The sequence below is a fragment of the Podarcis vaucheri genome (genome assembly GCF_965113315.1).
Source record: "Podarcis vaucheri genome assembly, chromosome: 6".
Lineage (NCBI taxonomy): Eukaryota > Metazoa > Chordata > Lepidosauria > Squamata > Lacertidae > Podarcis > Podarcis vaucheri.
The window spans coordinates 67,714,219-67,739,508 of NC_138764.1; the positions used below are offsets into that span (position 1 = coordinate 67,714,219).

Below are 25,290 nucleotides of genomic sequence, written 5' to 3' on the forward strand. Positions count from 1 at the left end.
ATACATAGTCCTGTTTACAGCAGCTCCTAGTACAACTGTATTTCCTGCAAACTCTGTACTTTCTGTCGCTTCTACTGTTTTCTAGAGAACAAGCTTGAGTCAAGTCCACCCAGCTCTGTCTACCCCTTCTCTCTATGTTGCTTCCACTACATAAACATCCCATAGGCTAACAGCACACTGTCTCTTTTTTTATTCCAACTGTGCTTACATTCAAATGAGGAAAGGCTTGGCTGGGAGAGAGTAAAGCAGTTTGTGTTGATTTATCTGAGAAATTCTTTCTGCGGGATATGGGGGAAAGGCAGCGCTTTGACAATCCTGGTTGTATATGGCTATGGTGTAATAGATTTCTGTTGCAATACATAACAATTCTGGATTAAAAAAAAATAACTAATTTGGTACACAGGCTGAGACCCTATCTGCCCATGGACTGTCTTGCCAGAGTGGTGCATGCTCTACTTATCTCTTGCTTGGACTGCTGCAATGCGTTCTATGTGGGGCTACCTTTGAAGGTGACCCGGAAACTACAACTAATCCAGAATGCGGCAGCTAGACTGGTGACTGGGAGCAGCCACCGAGACCACATAACACCGGTCTTGAAAGACCTACATTGGCTCCCAGTACGTTTCTGGGCCTTCTTGGTAGTGGCACCGGCCCTGTGGAACACCCTCCCACCAGATGTCAAAGAGAAAAACAACTATTGTACCAGACTTTTAGAAGACACCTGAAGGCAGCCCTGTTTAGGGAAGCCTTTAATGTTTGACAGACTATTGCATTTTAATATTTTGTTGGAAGCTGCCCATAGTAGCTGGGGAAACCCAGCCAGATGGGTGGGGTATAAATAATATATTATTATTATTAATTTATTAATTAACAAATGCTTTAAATTAATAAATCATCACTGGATGGTTCTAAATTATTCCTCCCCAGCCACTCTCTCAAAGCTACACCCTGTCTTTCTATTTATATTCCAAGTGCCTAATAATCTGGTTAAAACATATTTAGTTTGTATTGAAAATCAGTAAAATGTCAACCTTGAAAGACTGATAAAACAAAAGACAATGTCAGGTTCAATATATCAAATAGAAGAGCCGAAGCAGCAATAACCAAAAGACAAATACTTGTTCAAATAGAGATGGCTCTCCAGTAGCCTAAGTGTTTCCCAACCTTGGGCCTCCAGCTGTTTTTGAACTACAATTCCCATCATCCCTGACCACTGGTCTTGCTAGCTAGGGATGATGGGAGTTGTAGTCCAAAAACAGCTGGAGGCCCAAGGTCACCCCCAAAAGATGGGTCCTGGCAGGTTTCTGGAACAGATATGAAGGGATACAGCTGTCAGCTACATATTTGACTAGTCATAAGCCACAAGCAGCACCCCACAATACTGGGATAATAATACCGGACTGCATTATGTAGCTGTCATAAACCACTTTTTCTCAGCCACGTCTAGACCCTCTCTTCAGCCTGTCACATGGCGTAATAAAACTCTGCATTGCACTGTCTAGGATTTTTTTTAAAGAAATTGATTTTTAAAACCTTAAAAAGCAGCAGGAACCATATTTTCCCCACTCAATAATACTTCGATGTGAGAGAGCATGATTTCTACACTTTTTTCAAAGTAATGGGACAGTCCACCAACATATCACAGATGCGATACAATCCTGGATTTCCCCCGCTGTCTTTCGCAAGCAAGCTGTCGTCTTCCACTGAGGTGGGGAGGAATGAAACATAGCGAAAAAGTACAGTCTGCAAAGGATCCATCCGGCACTCTAGGTGGGAAATGCTATAGGGGGGAAACAGGGAACGCGAGCTGAACAGCGACCATCGCGCGTTACTCCCCGCAACGCGGCCCTTCACCGAACGCTTCTACGTCACTCGCCCGCGCAGTCGTGAGCCTGCCTTCTCTTCGCCGTCGCCACTCAGCGTTATGCAACGGCCGTCCTGGGGGCTTCTGCTGACCCGCCGGCTCTTGGGGATGTCGATGCTGTTGCTGCTGCCTCAGGGACTGGTGGGTGAGTACGAGGAAGGCAGGCGGCGGCGGCGGCGGCGGCGGCGGAGCCTCTAGCGGCCTCTAGCGACCGCTGAGCCTCCCTTTCTCCCCGCCACCTGCCCCTTCCCCTCCCGCCCGCTCGCCTTCCCGCCCTCTCTCCTCGAGAGGCTTCGCAAAACGCGGCGCGCGAGTGGGCGGGTCTTTCCAGGCGCCTGAGGTAAACGCGGATGTCCCCCCGCAGCCCGCCAGGTGGCGTCGAGGTGTCCGTCCTCCTCAGCCGCGAGGCGGTTGCGCGCCGCCCGCCGCGTCCCAGGCTGCGGCCTCCGTCGGCAGAGCCAACGGGGCCGTCCATCCTCCCAAGGGGCCTTTCTCTGCCAGGCGGCCTTTCTTACTCCCGAGGAAGCACGCATGGGGAAGACCTTGGTGCCTCCCAGAAGGGTCTTGTAGGGCGATTGACACAATAATAGTGCATTAGCGGTGGGGTTGTTCTACTTTATTCTGTGGTGCTTCACTAACTCATTTTATATATATATATAGATATAGTTATAGATATAGATTAGATATATATAGATATATATATAGAGAGATATAGATATATACATATATATGCAGGTTTTGGTGTCTTCGGGTGTCTTCCCGTGTAAGAGTCGGGGTGTCTGTGCGACGTTTCGACGAGGTCTCACTCGTCATCTTCAGGCTGGTGCTTTCGGCTTCTTGTTACTGGAACAGAGCAGAGTCTGGTGTTTGAGTTCCTATAAATACTGTTGAGGGGTGTGGTGTATAGCCTCCAACGTTCTGGGCACAGAACAAAAGAAGAAAAGGCACACTAATCTAGGAACTTCCTCTCTGCCCAGAACGTTGGAGGCTATACACCACACCCCTCAACAGTATTTATAGGAACTCAAACACCAGACTCTGCTCTGTTCCAGTAACAAGAAGCCGAAAGCACCAGCCTGAAGATGACGAGTGAGACCTCGTCGAAACGTCGCACAGACACCCCGACTCTTACACGGGAAGACACCCGAAGACACCAAAACCTGCATTCCTGTACCCGTGAAAATCTACGAAAGCAAATACATATATATATGTATACACACACACACAACCGAGCTAGCTGCAACGCATAGGTCAGTTAGTTAACTATTTTTATTTATTTACTTACTTACTTGATGGGGAGGCAGCTGTAGAATGAAGAACCAATATCAATACATAAAATCATATGGATAAGACAAGACACAACAAACTGTGCAGGGTCTTTATACCTAGTTGCTTATCTAGCTGAGCGCTTTGAGAGCACCTGGTGATCCACCAGAATTCAGGATTTCAGGGCTTTCCGGTGGAGGGAATACCAACAGTAGCATTCCACCTGCCAGTACAATTCAGTGGACAAGGGGGGAGATCTTTGCTGGCAGAGGGACACAAGTGGCACACTGTCAGCAAAAGGAGCCACCAGAAATGTCTTCACTCAATCTATACACACACACACACCAACCTGGTGTAGGGTGATTGTGGGTTGCAGCCCATAAATCGCAAAGCCTATAAATTCTACACGGGATATTTGGCAACATGAGAAATAAAACTACCCCAACAAAAAAATGAGATTCATGTTTCCATTACATCACACCTAAAACAAGACTTTCTATTCTTGACATGGCACAGATACCAAAGTGCATCTGGCTGCAGCCTTTGTTATTTGTGTAAGTGAATCAGATAATCTCAGATTAATGGTGTGTGAGCCTTTCCTGGTCATCTCTGTAAAAAAGAGTGTTTTTTTCTGGTGGTACACAATGGTATGTAGTACCACCACCTTTGGGGGGGGGGGAGACAGGAGGTCTCTCAGACCCCCGTCAGAGTATCACACCTCATTCACTAATCTGGGTATATGCAAGGCGCGAGCCCATGTCCTGGCAGAATGTTGGATTCCTTCCTGGCTAATTTATGGGTTCATTATTTTATGGTAGTGTATGTATGTGCTTCATACCTACCTGTTATTGCATTTTACTATTAGGAGGGCCCAAGATCTGTATGTATTTATTTTACTGCTTGTCAACTGCTACAGAGGTTTTAGCTTGAGAAGTGTTATAGAGAGTAAAGAGACATGTTCTTTATTTTCTGTGGAAAAACTCCAGTTGGAAAAGAGTTAGCTGGAGGATTTTTTTAAAGGGATCAGATTAAGATGGTTTTGTCCTAGACCTGCGGCAGATGTAAAAAAAAAAATCTGTGTCAAAGGTGGATTGACGACTCACTGGGAAGGATGAGGATCCTGGGTTCCTCCATTCCACTGACAAGCTGCCAAAGAGATCTGAAACTGTGCTAGACTGAGAGCTGGTAATTAATTTCTTCTCACTGGAGAAAGCCACCCCACCTCAGAAAAACTAGTTGCTAAGGACAACACAAACCAACAAGGCTTAGCACCACCACCACGAACCTTGCAGAGCTTGTCATAGGCTGGGAGGCCTGGGATGTTTGTGACATGACAGTGTAAGTGTGTCAGGCCCCTGGCAGGGCCTTCCAGCCTGCTTAGCTCCCGAGGCCTGGGGCAAGTGTGCCCAGTTGTCCCCCTTCCTTGCATGGGCCTGGCTTAGGAAACTGTGATAGATCTACCACTCTGCTCTGCTCATTTCCTTCAAAACGCATTCCAGTAGGAACATTTTATTTGAAATTAACAAGAACTGTGTTCTTACATCAGAGCTAGTTTCACTGGAGCTTGCAGAAGAGAAGATTAAGGATATTGAGTCCTCAGTGTGAAAGGTGTGTGCTAATACACACTGCTTAATGAACTCAACTTAAAACACCTTCAGTGCATTGTCAGCGTTTCTCTTTCATTATTCTTTGTTATAATTATCCCGTATTTAGTTTTTTAGAACAAATATAGTGAAACTGTAAACAGGATTTTTACTTCCAAAGGCTTATGTGTCATATTAATCTTTGTCTTTTTATATGAACCCAGAGGCCTGTGATGTTGACAGTTTACCAATATTTCCCTTTTCTGAGGTCGGTCTCTTTGTATATAACCGCTTCGCAGTATATAGATGCAAAGAAGGTGCTGTAAGAGTGCATGATAAAACTAACACAACTACATGTATTCGCGGTTCCTGGACACCGTTGTCAGACCCCTGTCATGGTATGTGTTGCTCTAAATGTGTTCGTTTATTTTAGTGATTTCTAAAAAGTTACTCTAATGCTTTAAACATAAGAAATACCAAGCGTCTCTTAATTTGTGGTTGTGATCGTACCCACACTTACTTAGAAATAAACTCTAATGAAATAAGAAGAAGTAGATTGCCGGAAAAAATATCAACAACCTCAGATATGCAGATAACACAACCTTGATGGCAGAAAGTGAGGAGGAATTAAAGAACCTTTTAACGAGGGTGAAAGAGGAGAGCGCAAAATAAGGTCTGAAGCTCAACATCAAAAAAACTAAGATCATGGCCACTGGTCCCATCACTTCCTGGCAAACAGAAGGGGAAGAAATGGAGGCAGTGAGAGATTTTACTTTCTTGGGTTCCATGATCACTGCAGATGGTGACAGCAGTCACGCTATTAAAAGACGCCTGCTTCTTGGGAGAAAAGAAATTACAAACCTAGATAGCATCTTGAAAAGCAGAGACATCACCTTTCTGACAAAGGTCCGTATAGTTAAAGTTATGGTTTTCCCAGTAGTGAAGTGAGAGCTGGACCCCATAAAGAAGGCTGATCGCCGAAGAATTGATACTTTTGAATTATGGTGCTCTTGAGAGTCCCATTGACTGCAAGAAGACCAAACCTATCCATTCTTAAGGAAATCAGCCCTGAGTGCTCACTGGAAGGACAAATCCTGAAGCTGAGGCTCCAATACTTTGGCCACCTCATGAGAAGAGAAGACTCCCTGGAAAAGACCCTGATGTTGGGAAAGATTGAGGGCACAAGGAGAAGGGGACGACAGAGGACGAGATGGTTGGACAGTGTTCTCGAAGCTACCAACATGAGTTTGATCAAACTGCGGGAGGCAGTGGAAGACAGGAGTGCCTGGCATGCTCTGGTTCATGGGGTCACAAAGAGTCGGACACAACTAAATGACTAAACAACAATAACAAAGACAGCAGGTGACAGAAATGGTGGCCAACTCATGCCTGGGGCCTGCAGGACCCCTTTTTTGTGGGAAATATTTGTACTCAAGATGGCTTTGTTTGTCATAAGTAATAAACCCTAAGGTTTTCTTCTGCTCTCAACATGCACTACAAACTCTTTCTCTCTGCGCACTAGTGCAGTATATTTACCAGACTCCTAGCAGTTCTATCCAAGTTTTGCCTATTTGCTAAATTGATCAATATTTTTCTAGGAATTTCTTGTGCAGTTCCTCCAAGTAGTCTTGATGGCTCTCACAATGGGACTGGGACTTATCCTTAAGAAATAGTGATAAAATACCATTGCAATGAGACTTTATTGGTCATTGCAGCACCTTCAATTTCTTGTGATATTGTTGCTAATAACGGTAAAGCACAGAGGAGAGGAGAATTCCCTCTACCCACATGTTGATTTTATTTTCATAACAATTTTATCTGTAGTGATGCTATTAAAAAAGCCTACTGACTTGCTAGGAAGCTGTGTGCTGCTACGTCCAGATCATTGATAGGATTTTATAAATACATGTGTTGTGTATGTTTCCTACTTCCCTGAGTGCTCCAGTGTTTTGCCAAGTTTGTCTTCCTTTTGAAGGAGAAATCACTGGAGACAGATGTATATTTGAAAATAAGCCAAACATTAAAAGAACAAATAGAATAATGCTGGAGGAAAACAGAATATGCACTTATAGCAGGCCACTGGAATTGCTGCCCCTGCCATCATATCTCTCAGCACTCCTGATTCATAAAGATGCTAGCTAGCTAGTTGTCAATGACAATCACATAAGCAGAATTATTTGACTCTTCATGTTTTCCTATTAACTGTTTGATTGCTAGGAATCTGATTTCACAATAGTGCAAAAGCTAATTTGCGGAAAGATAATGTTGAACCCTTACAGGAGATGGATTTATTTTATCAACCAATAATCTTGCACAACCATTACAAAAGTATTCCTCAAACAGGAAAGCACTCGTCTGAAAAGCTGTTCCTCTTCAGAAATGTGCTTCATGCAGTAAACAATGTATTCAGGGGGCAAAGACAAGCTGCTGGTGGGCCTGGGGAAATGGTGTGGGGTTAAACCTCCACTCTCTCATCCACATTGCAATCCTAATCTGAATTGAAGCTTAGTGAGACTGCTTTTCATGCAGAAAGTGGCTGGTTCTAAGACCACTTAAAAGTGTGCTTGTCATAACATGCATTTGACCCTTAGTGGCTGTTCCTTTAGCTGATTATACTAAAGTTGCACAATTATAAATGGTGAACAAATTATAGCAACCCAATACATAAAGTGAGTCTAAACATTTCTTTTTTAATGATAATATATATTACTCCAGCTATTGGGTTAGCCAATGGTAAACATAGCCCTTGGACCAAAAAGGGGTTGGCCACTCCTGATCTAGATTAATGATTTAGGAGAGAATAATTTTTAATAAGTTTCATCAGAAAATACCCCATTCTCAAGAGAGCAGAAATGTAAATAGTTTTTAAGGAGTTCTGCTTTTTAATTTTACTTTTCACTTTCAGTTATGTGTGCCAATCCAGTAGTTCCGGATGGAATAAAATTAAGTGGATTTAGAGATTCCTATACCTATGGCAGCAGTATTACATTTGAATGTAAAATTGGATACTTCTTAATCGGCAGTTACTTTATTCGCTGTGAGGAGAACGGTTCTTGGGTCCCTGAAGTGCCATCCTGCAAAAAGAGTAAGGCTTTGAAAAAAGCACTGGATTAGAATATATTTTTCTCTTTCCACAATAAAAAGCCATTTAAACATAGGGAACTGACATGTTTAAAAAGGAGTAAAGAATGTTGGCCACCAAGGTGTACTTTTGTGTTATATCTCACAAAGTTCAGAGAACCAATTGCGCTTTAATTGCTTAGTATAATAATGGTTCACTAATGCAGAAGAAGGGGCAGCCCAAATTTGAAAACACATTTGTTAGTTTTGCATGTGTTTACTCCAGTGGGGAGGACAGAAAGTAAAATCATAGTAGGAAGTAGTGTCTGGAGTTCACCAGTGCTAGGAGGAGAAAATGAAGGAATCCAAGGCAGAAGGTAATCAAAAGGTGGAATCCAAAGAGGCTGCTGTATGGAGCTGCAAGTTCAGCTCAGTTAAGTTACAAGCAACAAAGGCAAGGTTGGGGCTGTGTGCGCGTAATCATAGGACTGCTAGAGTGGCAGCGACAGCCTCCCTGGTGCACCTGTGCAGCTCTGAGTTTGCTGCTGCCCCAGTGCTAGCCAGGTACGCAAGAATGATGCTGGTGTTCAGCATCCGCCCCATCACATGAACCGTTGCTAGACTTATAGAAGTCAGTTGGCCAATAACCTGATATAGTGGGCCCACCATCCGTTTGTTGATACTATACCAAACTTCAAGCAGTGTGATCGACAGAGTCTGCACAGCTCTAGCAGAGGCATCAAGCAGAATGTCAGGTTCTTCCTGCTTTCCAGCAGTCAGCCTTTTCCAGAGTTCCCAGTTCAGAAAACTCTTTGCTCAGACAGTTCAGTTCAAATTATATAAACTGTTCAATGTCTCACGACACAAGACAAAAATAAACACACTAGCTACATAAAATCTAAGAGATCCTGCTGCATCATGAACTAATCTACTATAATTCAGTTCTTGTGGTTTTAGAAATAAATCTTGTAAAGACCCAAGTTTATAGAGTTCCACTAGCACTTTACCATGCTAGCTCACCATGCTATGTTATCGCCATATAGCATGTTACCTTTAGCTTGACTGCTGATAACCTGGAAGTACCTCACATTCAGCCAGTGCTGGTGAATCCAACCTTGGCTTTATACCCACCACAGCAGTGTATACACATTTGTTAGAGAAAGGGAGGGTGGATGATTCCCTACTCCTGGCCTAGGACCTACAACTTCCCAAGTGCAATATTTTAAAGAAGTCCATTGAAATCTAGCTTACCCAGAGATTTTGTAGCTTCACTCATCACATAGATGTTAGTCATTTGTTTCTGAAAGGGTAACTCTTATCCCGTTTGCCTAATAGCATTTGTTTTACAAGCATGCCCAATGTGTTACTGCACAGAAAACATTTCAAGAACAAAAGTTTAAGAATAATTTAACTTTTCTCCTGTTGTGTTCAAAAGAATAGGGTTTACATGACTTGCCATGACGTAATTGGTGTTAAACTGTTTTGTGCCTTCTTACAGAGCTCAAAAACAGGGCCGTCTTAAGCATATACAGTGCCGGGGTGCAAAGATCCGCCTGGCGCTCCTAGGTTGCCCAGAGTTGTCAACGTTTTTTAAGGGGGGGACCCCAAAGTTGTTAAGGAAATAGTTGTTTACCTTTAGAACAGTTGTGGGATGCAGGAACTCAAAGTGCCAACCAACGGGGGTGCCAGCGCCCCACGCACAGGGGTGTACAAAGGTGGGTGAGAGTTCCATGCTGGGGACGATGACAAAATGTTGAGTGGCACAGTCACTGGGCTGTCCGCCCGCTGCCTCCACACACCCATGCTGCATGGCGGCTAACTGTTTTGGCTGCGCATGCAGCACCTGGAGCGCCATGAAACGTGGCCGCTGCGTGGCACATCCTGTTGCATGCGCCAAGCTGCGAGTTCCTTTGCTGGCTTTTCCGCTGTCGGCGCATGTTCCCAGTGCCTCCCAATATGGGGTGCCAGTGCAGAATGATGGGGAATGCAAGCGGCAGCAGAGGAAACATCTCCGGACAGGATCCACATGCTCCTATTCGTCAGGATTTGTTGTTGCCGTCGGCACGTGGCAGATCCCGTCTGGAGATACCGCTTGCATTCCCCATTGTTCTGCACTGGCACCCCACTTTGGGTGGTGCTGGGAGTGTGCGCCAACAGTGGAAAAGCCAGCAAAGGAACCCGCAGCTTGGCGCATGCAACAGGATGCACCGTGCCACGCTCACGTTACATGGCGCTCCGGGCGCGGCACTGAAACAGCGGCCATGCAGCTGGGGGAAGACAACTGAGCGGAGCAGAACCTGTCGTAGCGCCGCAGGCTCTTCTGCTGCGGGCTGCTCAGTGCAAGTTCGGGGGCAAGTGTTGGAGTCCAGCTGTTGGCGGCTCTTCCCCGGACTCCAACACTTGGCCCCAGACTCTTGGTCTGGCACCCCTGAGAGCCTGGCACCTGGGTGCCATGCACCCCTAGCGCCAATGGTTAGAACGGCCTGCTCAAAAATCCAGGTACCTGATACAATGGCGGCATCTTGAATCTTGTGACAGATTGTATACTATTAGTCTTGCATTTATATCTTCCAGTTTTATTTTTCTTGTTATAGTTTATCCGGAAAATTGTGGTGCTCCAGTAATGCCCAAAGGGAGTGTGTATCCATTGCAATCTGAATACAAAATTGGAGATACCATCACAGTTTACTGCCATCGAAACCATTCTTTTTTTGATGAAACCACAAAGATGATTGTAAAATGCAAAGGCTACAATCAGTGGGATCCTTCTATACAACCATGTTTATGTATGTATATAAATCCATATATAAATGTTCCTTTTAAAGCCATACTCAAGACAGATATTTCCCATTATCTACAGGTAAATCACAGATGGGCAGACACACCCACACCATTATATGTGGTCTTGACATCTTCTGAAGCTGCTTCATTCTTCTAGCAGTTTTTTGTTTACTTTTTTGTTTATTATTACATTTATATTCCACCTTTCTTCCATAGAGATCAGGATGGTGTACATAGGTCTATGTCTCCCAATTTTATCTGTACATCAACAGTGGAATGCTGTTCGGGCCAAGAGACAGTAAATGGCCCAAGGTCACCTAGGTAGCTTCATGGCTTACTGTGGATTTGAACCTGGTCCTTGTCTAATCCCCCCCTGCCCCCCGCAAAGGTATCTTAAGTACAATTTGACAGACTTCTGTCATGTGTATTTACATGAATGCTTTCACTTGCTTTCCAGAACATTGGCTGCATTGGTCTATTGGACTAAAAATGATATATTTTAATCCCAATTACAGTTGATATTTTTATTTTAGTGGTATGCTAGCTGCTGTGTGCACCTCATCATATGCTGTCCCTGATTAGAGATTCAGTTCTGGGTTCCTTTGCATGAAAGTTAGTACTGAATGTGGCTTACATGAATGTGGCTGGCCATGGGATTGCCCAGCTTCCATATATGAGCTTTCTTCTTGCCAATACCTAGAATTTTAGTCTTTGCAGTAATAATAGGTGCTGTTTCATACAAAATGTAGTTGCTCAGTAACTTCCATATTCCAATTAATGTGGTGGAGATAACTGCAATAGCATCAGCATGCAGAAGGCCTGAAATTGAAGTATTCTAAACCACTCAGTTCTTGTACAATGTTTTTAATATAAAAAAACAAATCATTAGTGAAAAAATCCATTGGAGTGATAGAGCAAAAGCTGCAACTTTGGAATCCTTTCATTTTGCACAATGCAAGAATGGGATGGGATTAGAACCATGACAAATAGGCCAGGGTTGCAGAGCTGACCAGTGGAAGAAGTAAAAGAGAAGGTACAATACTGTGGCTGTGAACTGGATTGCACCCTCTCTTAACCTTTTCCAGGGATCTACAAACTAGCTATCAATATCTAATAGGATGCATCACACCAAGCTTTGCAAACATGACCTAAAAATCTTCCTTTTAGCCCCATCCCAGGAGAAAGAAGTAACAATGCCACCTGGATGATGAATGAATGTTCACTTAGAACAGAGAGACAGAGCTGGGTGTCATCTGCTTATTGTTGACACTTCACTCCAGATCTCCTAATGGCAGTGCCCAGACACTTCTGACAGATGTAAAATAGCACAATATTATACATAATATCAGGAAGTTTTCTTAACTTTTTTGTATAGAACATTCTGCATTTTGCAAAATCAAGTTGCACAAGTATGATTTCCCCCCTATTTTGTGTGCAGTTTAGTACTGCTTTATATTATTTTTAATAGTTTTTTGTGTTTTCAGCTAGAACATCACCAGACACTACTGAACTCTATATCCGTAATGGAAGAATAATCTATGGGGAGAAAGAATACTACAACATTGGAGATGAAGTTACTATTCAATGTGATATTGGCTATATTTTGATCGGATCACCTAAGATTAATTACATCGGTGGGAAGCAATGGTTGCCTAATATTCCAACTTGTACTCTGAGTAAGCATTATATTTCTGAAAATACTGTTATAAAATTATCTCTGACTGGTGAGAGATTTGGGGGTGCAAATGCATACCTCTAAGATGGTGGTACCTGCAAAAACATACATTGTTTTATTTACACATGCATACATACTTGTCATCGGTTAACTGGAACTGTGTTAACATTCTGGTCTCTGCCCATGGGTACAGCATCCATCTCATCTCCAAGCTTAGACATATCAGGGTGCTTCTCAAGAAGGATACCGGCCCCGTCTTGCAGCTTTTGAGCAGGATACAGGAGACAACAATGATATCCATATCTAGCAAGGTATAGAGGGACCTCCACCTTAACTTTAAATGGCCAAAGCCTTTTCACAGGCAGCCAAGCTGAACTGTGGTAGTAGCTGAAGGTACAGTCCATGCCTATCCATGTAGACCTGTAGGAAGACATCAGCTATGGTTTGAAGGTGAATGCCTGAATGGTGAAGTTGAGGGGGCACATGGAAAAATCACTGACAAGCACCACTAGGCCAGGGAAGACTGGACCAGCCTCTGGCTTGTCAGCAAGGGCGGGACATCCGGAAGATATCTAAACCATGTCTTCTCCCAACAACACAGACATTGACATCCATAAAGTGGCCCTTGGTGTTCACAACCTCTTGAAGAACCATGCTGTAGAAGTACTTTTGGTTGTAGAACTCTGGACTGCAACCCTCTAGAGCAAAATGTGGATATGGAATGAATCCTGGGCATCACTAGTCCATGGGAAGTCAAGCTTCCAGAAGTCTTTGAGAATTTTTATTCTGCCTCTTACTTTTATAACATCTTTCAGGTAATATTTGTTTAGTACCTAGTCAGTCTCTCTGAAGATCTTGCAAGCTGAATTTACCCACCCCAAAGGTGATATCCAGGGGCAAACAACCTTCTCTGAAGGCTATATTGTAAATTGTCAGCACTAGGCACTTCTGAACAGGCACTGCTCTTTGCATCCCAATTTCCTGGTGCTGGATCACAAGGTGTTATCTCTTTAGTCAGAATGTAGAATTTTGACGTGGTCATTTGAAACATGACATAGAAACTAGTGTTGTCCCTGTTGTTGGGATACTGCCAGGGAGACAAAGGCCACCATGCTCCCACGTCAACTCTGGACGATCCATCAACCTCCCGTAGAAACGCAGTATCAGTCAATTAGCGACACAAGCCTCAGAAACATCTGTCCACATTCCAAGGACTGGTGCACGCCCTTTCGCAGAGTTCGCACAACGAAAGATGCACTCAGGAGAGCATTATTTACAATTTTATTCAGCGTCGGTCAGAACAAAGAAAAACATGACTGACTGACTGCGTGTCAAGGCACAGAGAGAGAAACAACAGCTATACACAAAACAGAAACTTCCTATGAACAGGAAATACGGAGGCTGTGACTCACAACAGCCTGTCCCCTTTTAAGGTGGAACGGAAATATCCTAACAGTCCCAACCGTTACCATCCAGCATGGACAGCCAGATCAGGAATGTCTACTGCATTGGGCTAAATTCTGTGTTCTGATGGTTACTCATTAATGATGCAGCAGCCATGGTGACACATTTTGCACTCAGTTAAAACTGATGCTTTTAGGGTATTGACACATGTATATTTGTATGCATGGATATTTAGTTTAAATGAAAATTTAATATCCAGTTGTATGTGGAATTGGGTCTTGTTAGTGGCTGAATTGTCCACTCACAAACCCCAAGACCCAATAAAATTATCAGAAATGGTATTTACAGACTAAAACACATTCAGAGTGGAAACGGTTGAGGTGCAACTATTTACAGTGGTGCCTTGCAAGACGAAAAGAATTCGTTCCGCGAGTCTTTTCGTCTTGCGATGTTTTTCATCTTGCGAAGCACAGTCCGTCGCAACTGTGCCTCTTCAAGCGACTTTTTTAAAAAAGCGCAAGACGTTTTCGTCTTGCGAAGCAAGCCCATAGGGAAATTCGTCTAGCGAAGCAACGCAAAAACGGAAAACCCTTTCGTCTAGCGAGTTTTTTGTCTTGCGAGGCATTCGTCTTGCGGGGCACCACTGTACAGATATTTGAAGAAATGCTTTATACTTCACAGCACACCTTCATGAAGGCTCTTTTAAGAAAATGGAACTGGGCATTTGTCTCTTAACCAGGGTCTCCCAGCTTTTGAGGCCCCTACCCACAATTAAAATTTGAAAATGATGAGTCAACATACAAATACAAATTAACCAACCTCATTCAACAATCAAAACCTTCTTCCTTGCTTTCTTCAGTTTCAGAGCAAGAAATCCACCTGAGGCCCATGTCAAGCAGCTGCTTCTTACCCCACTCCCACATTTCAATTTCGATATTTGTACCCCGCCCATCTGACTGGGTTGCCCCTGCTACTGTGGGCGCCTTCCAACATATATTAAAACATAATAAAACATTAGACGTTAAAAGGCTTCCTTATACAGGCCTGCCTTCAGATGTCTTCTAAAGGTTATATAGTTACTCATCTCCTTCACATCTGAAGGGAGGGCATTCCACAGGATGGGTGCCACTACTAAGAAGGCAAAAACCTGCTACCGTGCACACTTATTCAAGAAGTCCCTCAAGTAGCTGCCTGCCAACTGCTCCGTGTGATTGGCAGACAGCAAAGCAAACAACAGTTTCTGCACTTCCTCTCCCACCCCAACACACATTCTCAAAAGCTTCTGAAGTAGTTGTCTGATATAGCTGACAGGCAACAAATCAAATTAAGTTTCCGGTTTATGAGAATCTAAATGGTTTGCATAATCCTCAAGTATTTCATTTTAAAATGATATTTGCAACTTTAGTATTTTAAAAGGAAGTTCTTACCACAGCAAAAAACAATTATGATTTGAGATTGAGTCATGTAAAGTCAACATCTATTTTTTTAAACTCGTGTGGTTTCTTAATATAGTATTAATTTTTGAAGTGCCCATCGAGTATACCACATTTTTTGCCCTATATGGCGCACCGGCCCATAGGGCGCACCTAGTTTTTTTGGGGGGGGGAGAGAAAAAAATACCCCCCCGAGCTTCCCCCAACCCCAGCCCTCAGAACAGGCTGCTATCCTGAGACGGAGCACACCCCGGGAGTTCCCGCCAGGCTTCCCAGGCTTGCAGATATCTGCCCGAAGCCCGGGGCGCGCTGCTATCCGCAAGCCTAGGGAGCCCGTGGGCTTGCAGATAGCTTCCTGAAGCCTGGAGAGCAAGAGGGGTCGGTGCGCACCGACCCCTCTCACTCTCCAGGCTTCAGCAAAAGCCTGCATTCGCCCCATAGGACGCACACACATTTCCCCTTCATTTTTGGAGGGGGAAAAGTGTGTCCTATAGGGCGAAAAATACGGTATATGGTGTGTGTGTGAAAATGATTTAAGTAAACATATCCACCAGGCTCTGATACAAAATCCACCTTGAGCTGCAGTACTTCAGTTTATAAGCCATTTCAGATGTGGTTGCCAGTCCGAATGAGTAGCCTTTCTATAATTAGTCTTACAAGGTTTTATTTTGAGACGTTTGCTTATTAGAACCATTTCCCCCTCTTTTCTAGGTGTTTTCCTGAGACTACTTATAGCTGGTATGTAATTTCTTGAAAATGAATGGGGGAAACATGGCGATGCATTATAGTTTTTTACATACCGATATTTTATACAATTTAATATGCAAAAAATATGAAATGGTATAAAACATTGCTATGTGAAAAATGGCGATAATATTATGGGGTCATAGAAAGCTGGGCACTATGCAGCCAGAGATAAGTATTTTGAAGTTTCATTGTAGAGATTTAAGAAATTGGGCCTTAAAAGTGCTTACAGTCAGTTGATGATTCTAGATGTTTTCCCTATTTTTTTTCCTAAATAGGAGTTTCTTTTTGTTGCACTGACTCTGGATTATTCAAGGACTGTTTGTGTGTGTTTACATATAAACACACACACACTTTATTCCAAACATTTACAAAGCACCAATAGTGCGCACAATTTTTCATATTTCCAAAGCTTGGCATCAATGCTCAATTTTTTGCTCATCATTTGTCTAATCTCCTCTGTGGGTTGAGATACATCTTTAAACTCAGTGGAGTTTACTTCCAAGTACAGTTCGTATTTCCCCCCTATGGAAGCAATCCAAATAAATTTGCTGGCAAGTTTTACCTTAACATTCCAAGAGGTAGAATCATTTTCATAATAATCCTGTCTGTGAAACTGTAATTTTATAATTTTGGCATCATAGTTATTTCAGATAGGTTCCCATAACAAAACAACAAAGACAACAAATCACCTGTCTTTACACCCTAATAATAAGTGGTTTGGTCTTAGAATGACTTGTGACCATCAAATGACAGTTTAACGTATTTTATTGTTAAGTACATTCAAGTGTGAAATGTTTATTAGTAATATTTGCAGAGCATTTTCTATGCTGTTTTTAATTATGTGTCAGGTTTATTGACCTTTTTGTGGGGTTTTTTACTACAGTGGTGGTGTGTGTTTCTTCTTCTTTTTTAGCAAGCCTATTACCTATATTGATCCTGACACTTAAATGGGCTTATAAGAAATGTTCGCAATCAAGGTAAACGTTTTCTTATCACCAAACTCCTATTTTCCTTTCTGTTTTGCATTTCTAACGTCCACAACATTTTATCTAAATAAATATACTCTCCTTGTAGATGATAAATTGATATACTCACAACCTTGCTATGGGGGCTGTTTTGAAATTTTAAAGGAAATGCAATATACTTTTTTTATTAAACCAGAGCTACCAAATATTGTTAACAAAAACTGTATTAATTTCCCCTTTTTTGCTGAATATCCAGACAAGGTCAAGTTACAGTATCTGAATGCTTCATCTACCTAGGCATTGGTGTTCACTCTGTTCTGAATGGGGTTGCCCAGCCCACACATGAGGCATGGTGAAGCCAATTGGTGCCAATGCTGGTGCTGTTTTTCCACCGGCAGGAGGTCAGGCAGCACTTCTTATTGCACCTCAAGTGGCGAAATGGGACACATGGCTCCTGGTTGCAGGCCGGGGTTGCCCCTTGTTTCAGCATTGTCACTGGTTGTTCCTTTTGTTAAGTTGTGGGCAAACATATCAGACGACACAGCGATTCTTCCAAAGCAGCTCTTTATTTGTAAGCTGGAACAGAACTGAACTGAGGAGCTCAGTCAGCCTGCTTATATAGAGCTCCAGAACAATGTAACTGTTGCCATTTTCTAAAATTATCCAATCACTGAACGTCACTTTCGATCCTTCATTTGCATACAAACTATCCAATCACTGAATGTCACTTTCGATCCTTCATTTGCATAACTATCTACAGTATCCCCCTGCTGGCCCAGGGTGAGAACTTCAGTACATACGTAACACCTTTGGAGTGTGGAAACTTTGGTCCTCCAAATGTTTATAGACTTCAAGTCCTATCAGGCCCAGCTAGAATAGCTTGCAGTTTCTTACCCTACAGTGCTTCAGAAACTGCAATGCCTCCAAGCCCATTTCTACCCATAATTCCAAATTGTTTTAAGCTTGTTCACATCTTGGGACCAGGTACAAAAGGATGATCCTGTCTGTACATGGTCCTGTCCATACACAAATTTCTGAAGTGGAGGCCTTTTTCTGAGTTTCATCACTATCTGAGGTCTGATGGATACTGGATAAAGGATTTTCTCCAGAATGAAGGCTTAGCTGACGTGTTCATTGATATAATTTTGATCCCAGGTGATTTAAAAAATAATAATCCCAAGACTTAATCAAATTTACTCTACCACTTCTGTTCTCCGACAGGCTACCAAAAGAGAACAATGTGGCATATGAATGAAGTCACAGAAGTCACTAATGTTGTCACTTGGGCAGTAGCAGGAAATAAAGGAGAGGCAGAAACAGAGCAAGAATACCAGATAGAAAGCAGACGTCTGGAGGAAAACCAAACCAGTCTTCTCCAGTGGGTAGTTTTCAGTAACAGAGCCAAGGGACAGTGTATGAGGCAGATTTGACATAATCTTCACAACATGAAGAGCCAATCAGTGGAGGCAACTGGGTAGAATCATCTTATTATTCTCTTTCTTTTCCTTCTCCTTCTTTTGATCCATCTTTCCTTCCCCTTCTTTGGCCCTTTACTTACATGTTACAGGACAGTCAGAACTCTGTTGAGGAACTCAGCAAAAACCACTGTACCAACTGTACAGGTAGGATCTCATAGTGCTGCATCCCACAGTAAACCTTTGTGTGAACTGCCCTTTTCTCCTGCTGATTGAGCATAATATTCCTGACAGGTATATGCTACAACATGTAGTTTTATGAAGAAAGCAACAAAGGCACATACTATGCAATAGTCCCTTCTGAAATTGCAAGATTTTGAATCTAGGGCAATAATCACCTTAAAAATAAAATAACAGTATCAGTGAAACACTGTTCAGTTTGATCTACTTTTCTTCCTTTAAAATGTGTCCACCTTTTGTTTCTTTAAAACCTACTTTTTTCATCTTTTGCTAATAGTGCCTTATTCTTGTCATTTAGTAAAAACACACATGCAAGGAAGTATGACAGTTCACAAATTACAGTATCTTTTAAACCTAATTTACTCAGGTAAAAGTAAGTGCCTGGTTCAGATTCTATGGAAACTTAGATGCAGTTGCACATAGTTAAATCCTCACCAACATTATTTAAAAGAAAAAGACTACTTCAGAAGGGGTATTTTAGGAGAAGGAAGGAAAGAAGTGGATTCCCTTGCGCACTAATTCTTTAAAACAGGCCTAAAAAGTGAACACGTGTGAAATAGGAACAGATATGAAGCTGAGAAGCAGCGGGCTTTGGGGAAAGTTAAGCACCCTTTAACTCTTTTTTTTAAATGAAAATCTAAAGCTGAGGTTGCTGACATAGTGCCCTTGGTTTACATATTGTCTACATTTTTTTATACTCACCTCTTTCTTAAATTTAGGAATTCCTTCATGCAAATATATCATAAAGCTGAATAATTTGCATTCTTCACTTACAGTCTCTGATAAGGACATAAAAACTGCATTCTTGAGATCCCTGAAGTCCAGCATTTTATCTCTAGGAGCAGCTGGCTCAGAAACATAGTATGATGATCTTATCCATTCCCATTTTTGTCCACAGTATCTGTACTCAAGAATTCTTTGTGATCTCTGTGCAGTCCTTCATATGGGTTCTGTGTCTGCATAGGGTAGCATTTGGAACCTTCTAGGATAGGTTTTCCTAACTTCATGCCCCCCAAATACTTTGGGACTGCAAATCCCATAATCCCTGAGGATTGGTCATGCTCGCTAGATCTGATTGCAGTTGAGATGCAGTTGAGATTTCCCTTCAGCTCACCTTATCAAGCAGTATGCCCTGTTTTCCCTCAGCTCCTTCTTAACCACTGCAGTGGCCCCATATTTGAAACAAGAGGAAAGATACATCTTGGTTGTTAGGAAGAAAGGAAGGGCAAAGGGAGAATCTAGTAGGTATTTTGGAGATTCTAAGGATTATTAGAAAATCTGGCAGAAGCTGAAAAGAGCACTAAAGGGGAGAAAACAGCAGCTCGTTATGACCCCGGCCTTGTGTCCAATAACTCACTCAACAATCACATTTCAGACTTGACTTAGCACTCATTGTGATTTTACTCATTGCAGGAAGGCAGGTGCAGACTGGTTTACCTCGAAGAAATGGCTTAGAAGGGTTGCTGCACATTTTGCCTTACAGCTTTCCTCCTGTTAGGGCTAGAGACTTATTCTTTTTAAGCGAAAGCTCAGAGTTTGGGTCCCATTGCAGGCTTGGGCCCTGGTGCAACTGTATGATGATAAATATTTGGCATCTGTCTGTCTAGGGAGAAAATGGAAGAGTGTGCCTTCAGGGGTGAGGTCAAACCATTGGAATTACCATGCCCGCTGTGGCTGTATGTCTCCCTCACAGGGGCGCCGACTTATAAAAAATATTGGGGGAGCCCATGAATAATAAATAATGAATAATAAATGAAAGCTCATGAATAATAAATAAGCTCATGAATATGCAAATAAAGTGGCGCCGCCTCCTCGTGAGCGAATAGGGGAGAGCGTGCTGCGCCTATTAATCAGCTCCGAAGGAAATTGGGTGGAGCTTTTGCTCGGGAGGGAGGGCAGGAGGCATGCAGCCCGACCCTGTGCATTTTGGGCTGGGGGAGGGGCGGCGATGGCGCTCTGCTGGAGGGGCAAACGAATTTTTGAGGGGGCTCGGGCCCCCTCAGGCCCCATGGAGTCAGCGCCTATGCTCCCTCATTGTTTTTGCTGCGTTAGCAGCACCAAAGTAACCTCTCTGGGGTGCCAGCAAGGGCATACCTAAGGGTTAGTTATGTTGGCTCCCATGAAGGGCGCAGGCCCAGCAGAGTGCAGAAACTGCCTCTTCATTCTGAGTTGGAGTGGCTAGGAGCCTCCCCACCCACCCACTTCTGGGGCCACTCCTCTGCTGCTCTGGGCGGCCATCATCTATTTGCCAAGGGTGCAAGGGACGAGGGTGAGAGAACCAATATAATTCCTTGCCAAGAGAGTCTGTGAATGTCTTTGGGCACAAGCCAGGGCAATGTGAATGGAGGTCCAGGGCTGCCCAGACATGACCCCCTCTTGGCCATGTATTTTACAACTAATTATCATCATCATCATTTTTTATTTGTATGCCTCCTTTCCACAGTTAAAAATAATGCTCAAGGCAGCTTACAACATGACAAGATTCACATAATTACAAAAGCCATAAACAACAAATAAACCACATCAAAAAAATACACAACCAAATGGAAAACAATCTCCACATATATCAAAATCTAAAACTAAGAATACAGCATTAGTATCACAGTTTAAAATGACATAGGTAAAAAATAGCAGCAATTTAAACAAAACAAAATGGAGCCCTCTCTGCCCAGCAGTAGCGGCAGCAGTCCTTTATAGAGCCCATCAGTGCCCACCCTAGGCCAGGTGGTGAGTGGCAGGACTGGGGCCCTCAGGCGCTCAGCAGAGAAGTCTGCAACTAATTATCGGTGACTGCATCAAATATGTGTGCAGGCAGCCATAATTCTGCAAATGTTGCTCACAGGATTGTAATAGATTTAGGGGTATGCTGTGAGGAAGCACATAGCTATCTTTATAGTAACTTGCTCCTGTATGGTTGAATCATCTATTGAACTACATTCATCTGCTTCATGTTCTTCCTATTTCTTGTTGCTTCTACTGTTACACAGAAAACAACTGTAATGAACCAAATAAATTTCATAGCATACATCCAAGAGTTCACAGCGGAATAGGTATGGGAAATGGCACCACTTTTAACAATCCCTGTTGTACATGTGTGGCTATGGTTGCAAAAACAAATTAGTAAATACATAATAAATAAACCTACACTGGGTGGAAATGTTATTCTTCCTCAGCCTCTCTCCCACAATATGTATAGCCTGCTTTTCTAGTTATAGTCAGTCTGCCTAACTAAGACATTCATAAAACAGATATTCAATTATATCTCAAAATTGAGATAGAATTTCAATTTTGAAATGCTCAAGTTTCTAAGTGCCTCAGTACCAAAATGAATGGAGCCTGGCAAATGTGACCAAGGAATATATTTTACTATTCCGGGATAAGAAGACAACACTAGGGAGAAGCAACATTGGAATAACAACCCTGGATTACTTCGGATGTCCTGTCATAACCTGCCGCCTGTCAGCCAGAGAGGTTTGCCTCCTGCCCCAGAAACAGCGTGATAAAATTATGCATTGTGTTTGCACTGGTAAGAAATTATTTAAAATGTTTCAAAACTCTGTAAAAAAAACACCCCAAAACACCCCCAAGACAACCACGTTTCCCACACGCAACGATGCTTCAATGTGAGAATCTTTGCTTCTATTTTTTTTTTCCAGAGCCGCGGCAAAACCCAAGAATTGGCAGCCTGCTTCCTCTCTAAGGCCAAGCAGAAATGCCGGTAGCACGAGCGGAGCAGCGTTCGGCGCGCGCCTCCCGACGGCCACGCGGCTCCCTCCCAACGTCCTTCCCCGCCCCCCACCTCGCATGCGCAGCTGAGGTACACGGCTTTCGCCGCCGCTTTCTCAGCTGGGCGTTATGCTGCGGCCGTCCTGGGGGCTTCTGCTGACCCGGCGGCTCTTGGGGATGTCGATGCTGTTGCTGCTGCCTCAGGGACTGGTGGGTGAGTACGAGGAAGGCAGGCGAGTGACGACGGAGCCTCTAGCGGCCTCTAGCGACCGCTGAGCCTCCCTTTCTCCCCGCCACCTGCCCCTTCCCCTCCCGCCCTCTCTCCTCGAGAGGCTTCGCAAAACGCGGCGCGCGAGTGGGCGGGTCTTTCCAGGCGCCTGAGGTAAACGCGGATGTCCCCCCCGCAGCCGCCAGGTGGCGTCGAGGTGTCCGTCCTCCTCAGCCGCGAGGCGGTCGCGCGCCGCCCGCCGCGTCCCAGGCTGCGGCCTCCGTCGGCAGAGCCAACGGGGCCGTCCATCATCCCAAGGGGCCTTTCTTACTCCCGAGGAAGCACGCATGGGGAAGACCTTGGTGCCTCCCAGAAGGGTCTTGTAGGGCGATTGACACAATGATAGTGCATTAGGAGAGTCTGAGATCAAAGAGATCAATCCGAAGAAGTATTTTTGATGCGCGCCAATTTGCTGGCCATCTCCCAACTATCTAAAGGGCTGTCACATGGAAGATGGAGCAAGCTTGTTTTCTTCTAATCCAGAGGGTAGAACCCGACCCAGTGGGTTCCAGTTACAAGAAAGGCGATTCCGACTAAACATCAGGGATAAGTTTCTGTTCAACAGTGGAAGGGTGTCCCTCTTTCACTGGAGGCTTTTAAGCAGAGGTTGAACAACTGTCTGCCATGTATGATCTAGTTGGGTTCCTGCAGTGCAGGGGGTTGGACTAGATGACCCTCATGGTCCTTCCAGCTCTACAATCTATGGTTCTATGTGGCCGGGGGTTTCAGCAGGAAGTTACAGGTATGCATATTGGTTGGAAGAGAAATAGTATGACTGGCTGAAAACTTTGCAGGCTCAAGCAGTGTTGAAATGTGATGAACATCAATGGTCACGCGTATGCAAGGCGCCCCTGTAGCTTTTAACATGGGGCTGACCATTTTTTACATGGTTGCAAAGCTTGTGTAAGAAAAGCTTTGCTGAGTTAAGCAACACCACTTTGATTTTTTTAAAATAAATATATTGTTGTATATAAAATCATCTGAACAACAAAAAGTCCCCTTCCAATTCTGGTTTCTCAGTGGCCATCTAAATAGCTTTGGGAGCTCAAAAACAGTGAAGTAATACTCTTTGCTGGTGATATCCAGCAGGTGTTATTGTAAGCCATACGCTTCAGATAGTGGAAGTGTTATACCCATTACTAGCCTTGTTAAGGTTAAGGTACTTGTTAACCTAGCTCATTTTGTAACCATTTACAGCTACAGTATCCTGTTTATTTATTTTGATGTTGAAATGCCAGTTCGTCAGTGAAGCATTGCTACAATCCACATATAATAATATTACTAAATAATATTCCATGTCTTCATTATTTATTTAAATCTGATTGGAGTCTGTTTGATTATCAGTGCATTCAAAAAATAAGTTCTGTGGAAATGATATGAATTGCCTCTCAATACCAATACTTGCAATAGTAGTCCAGTAATCCAATTTCAGATTGGATGATATATGTAATGTAGCTGTAACCGGCTTCTAGTTTTCAGTCTAATATTCCATACATTCCCTTGGACTACAATTCTATGCATAGCAACATTAGACTAAGTTTCAGTGAAACAGAGTGAGGCTTATTTTTAAAGTAAACATGGATTGTGTTGTTGGTCACAGAACCCTGCTTTGATATTATAGCTTTGGACCTGCGTTGTAAATGGTGATGTTTCTACATCAAATGTGTATAGCAACATATGTGAGAAGTGCATGCTCATCTGTTTAGCATTGTTTCACTGAGGCTGGAAATAGTAATTAGTCATGACTTCCCAGCATACATATATGGGTTGAAACAGAAATGTTTTATATTTGTAATAGGTTGGTGGGATACATTTCGGTTCAAAACTTTGTGGATGTTTTATTGTGTTTGGACTTTGGTTTTATTTTAGCTTTCATTTATGATCTATTCATTTATTTACTTTAAATATTTGACCTTCTCTTTTTCTCTCTCTTGTTTGCTATGCCTCACTTGTCCATGGCCAAATCTTTGCTGTTTGTTTTACCACATTGCAGATATACATACCTGGTAGCACCAGCACATGTCTCCTCCTCCCTACTATTAGGACTGCTTTGCCCTTCTCCTTTGGGGGACATTCCAGCAGGAACTCTTCATTTGAAATGAAGAAAATGTGTATTGTATAAGGGAGCATCAGTGCTAGTTTTGCTGGAGTTCACACAGGAGGAGGTCCAAGGAGACTGAGGTTTAAACTGAAGGTGTCTGCTAATACACAGTAGTTCATGCACTCATCTTGAAACACTTTCATATGGGTATTATGAAGTGTTACATGTTCATTTCTGTTAGTTATACCCCCCCCCATATTTGTTCTGTTGGTTGACATGACAAAATATTAAATATAGCAAAGTGGTGAATAACATTTTCAGTTCCAAGGGTTTCTGTAACATTTTTAACTATTGTCTTTTTAAAGTGTGTGGAGAGGGCTGCAACATGGCTGACTTACCAAAGTTTACATTTTCTGAGGTGTATGAAGAACTTATTGGCTTTGCTGTAATATACCAATGCAAAGATGGTGCTGTAAGATTGCCTGGTAAAAGCACCGTCACTTACTGTCGTGATGGTTCCTGGACAGAGTTGGAAGAGCCATGTAAATGTATGTGCTGCTTAATTATTATTTTTAAAAAACTGGTTATTTCTAAAAGCTTACTCTAATTTTTCAGGCTTCTATGTGACAATCCTGGCTGGTATAAGCCATAGTTCCCTATTAACATCTGAACCAGGAAATTCATTCTAGGAAAATAAATGAGAATATGGAGTGAAGTTTACTGCCTCATTCTTGAAGCTCTGTAGTCTGTGTTCCCAAATATTCACAAATCCGTGACTCCACATGTAACCTATTAAAGAATCACAATTTCTGGTCATTACCC

General features: G+C 43.0%; 2 protein-coding genes across 28 annotated transcripts in view; both read left to right on the forward strand.

Annotated features, from left to right (window-relative positions):
* The first annotated feature begins 1,280 nt into the window (after window positions 1-1,280).
* On the forward strand, window positions 1,281-18,621 carry LOC309535354 (zona pellucida sperm-binding protein 3 receptor-like). The gene is made up of 8 exons (XM_082228384.1): window positions 1,281-2,009; window positions 4,938-5,111; window positions 7,619-7,798; window positions 10,368-10,559; window positions 12,039-12,230; window positions 15,778-15,804; window positions 16,727-16,790; window positions 18,000-18,621. Exons 1-8 carry the CDS (start codon window positions 1,925-1,927, stop codon window positions 18,031-18,033), a joined length of 948 nt encoding a protein of 315 aa, XP_082084510.1. The 5' UTR covers window positions 1,281-1,924; the 3' UTR covers window positions 18,034-18,621.
* The window catches only part of LOC309535347 (C4b-binding protein alpha chain-like), a 59,594-nt gene continuing 36,539 nt past the window's right edge, over window positions 2,236-25,290 (forward strand). For 8 of the 27 annotated variants that reach the window (XR_014221192.1, XR_014221193.1, XR_014221194.1 and 5 more), the window contains exons 1-2: window positions 21,059-22,373; window positions 24,834-25,016. Coding sequence is in view for 6 of the 27 variants with exons in the window: in XM_082228374.1 (XP_082084500.1) it covers window positions 22,289-22,373; window positions 24,834-25,016 (268 nt within the window). In the remaining 21 variants the exon portion in view is untranslated. Of the gene's footprint in view, window positions 2,465-20,480; window positions 22,374-22,516; window positions 22,542-24,833; window positions 25,017-25,290 lie in introns of those variants that run through there. The other 19 variants (XR_014221188.1, XR_014221189.1, XM_082228372.1 and 16 more) reach the window with 10 other exon arrangements.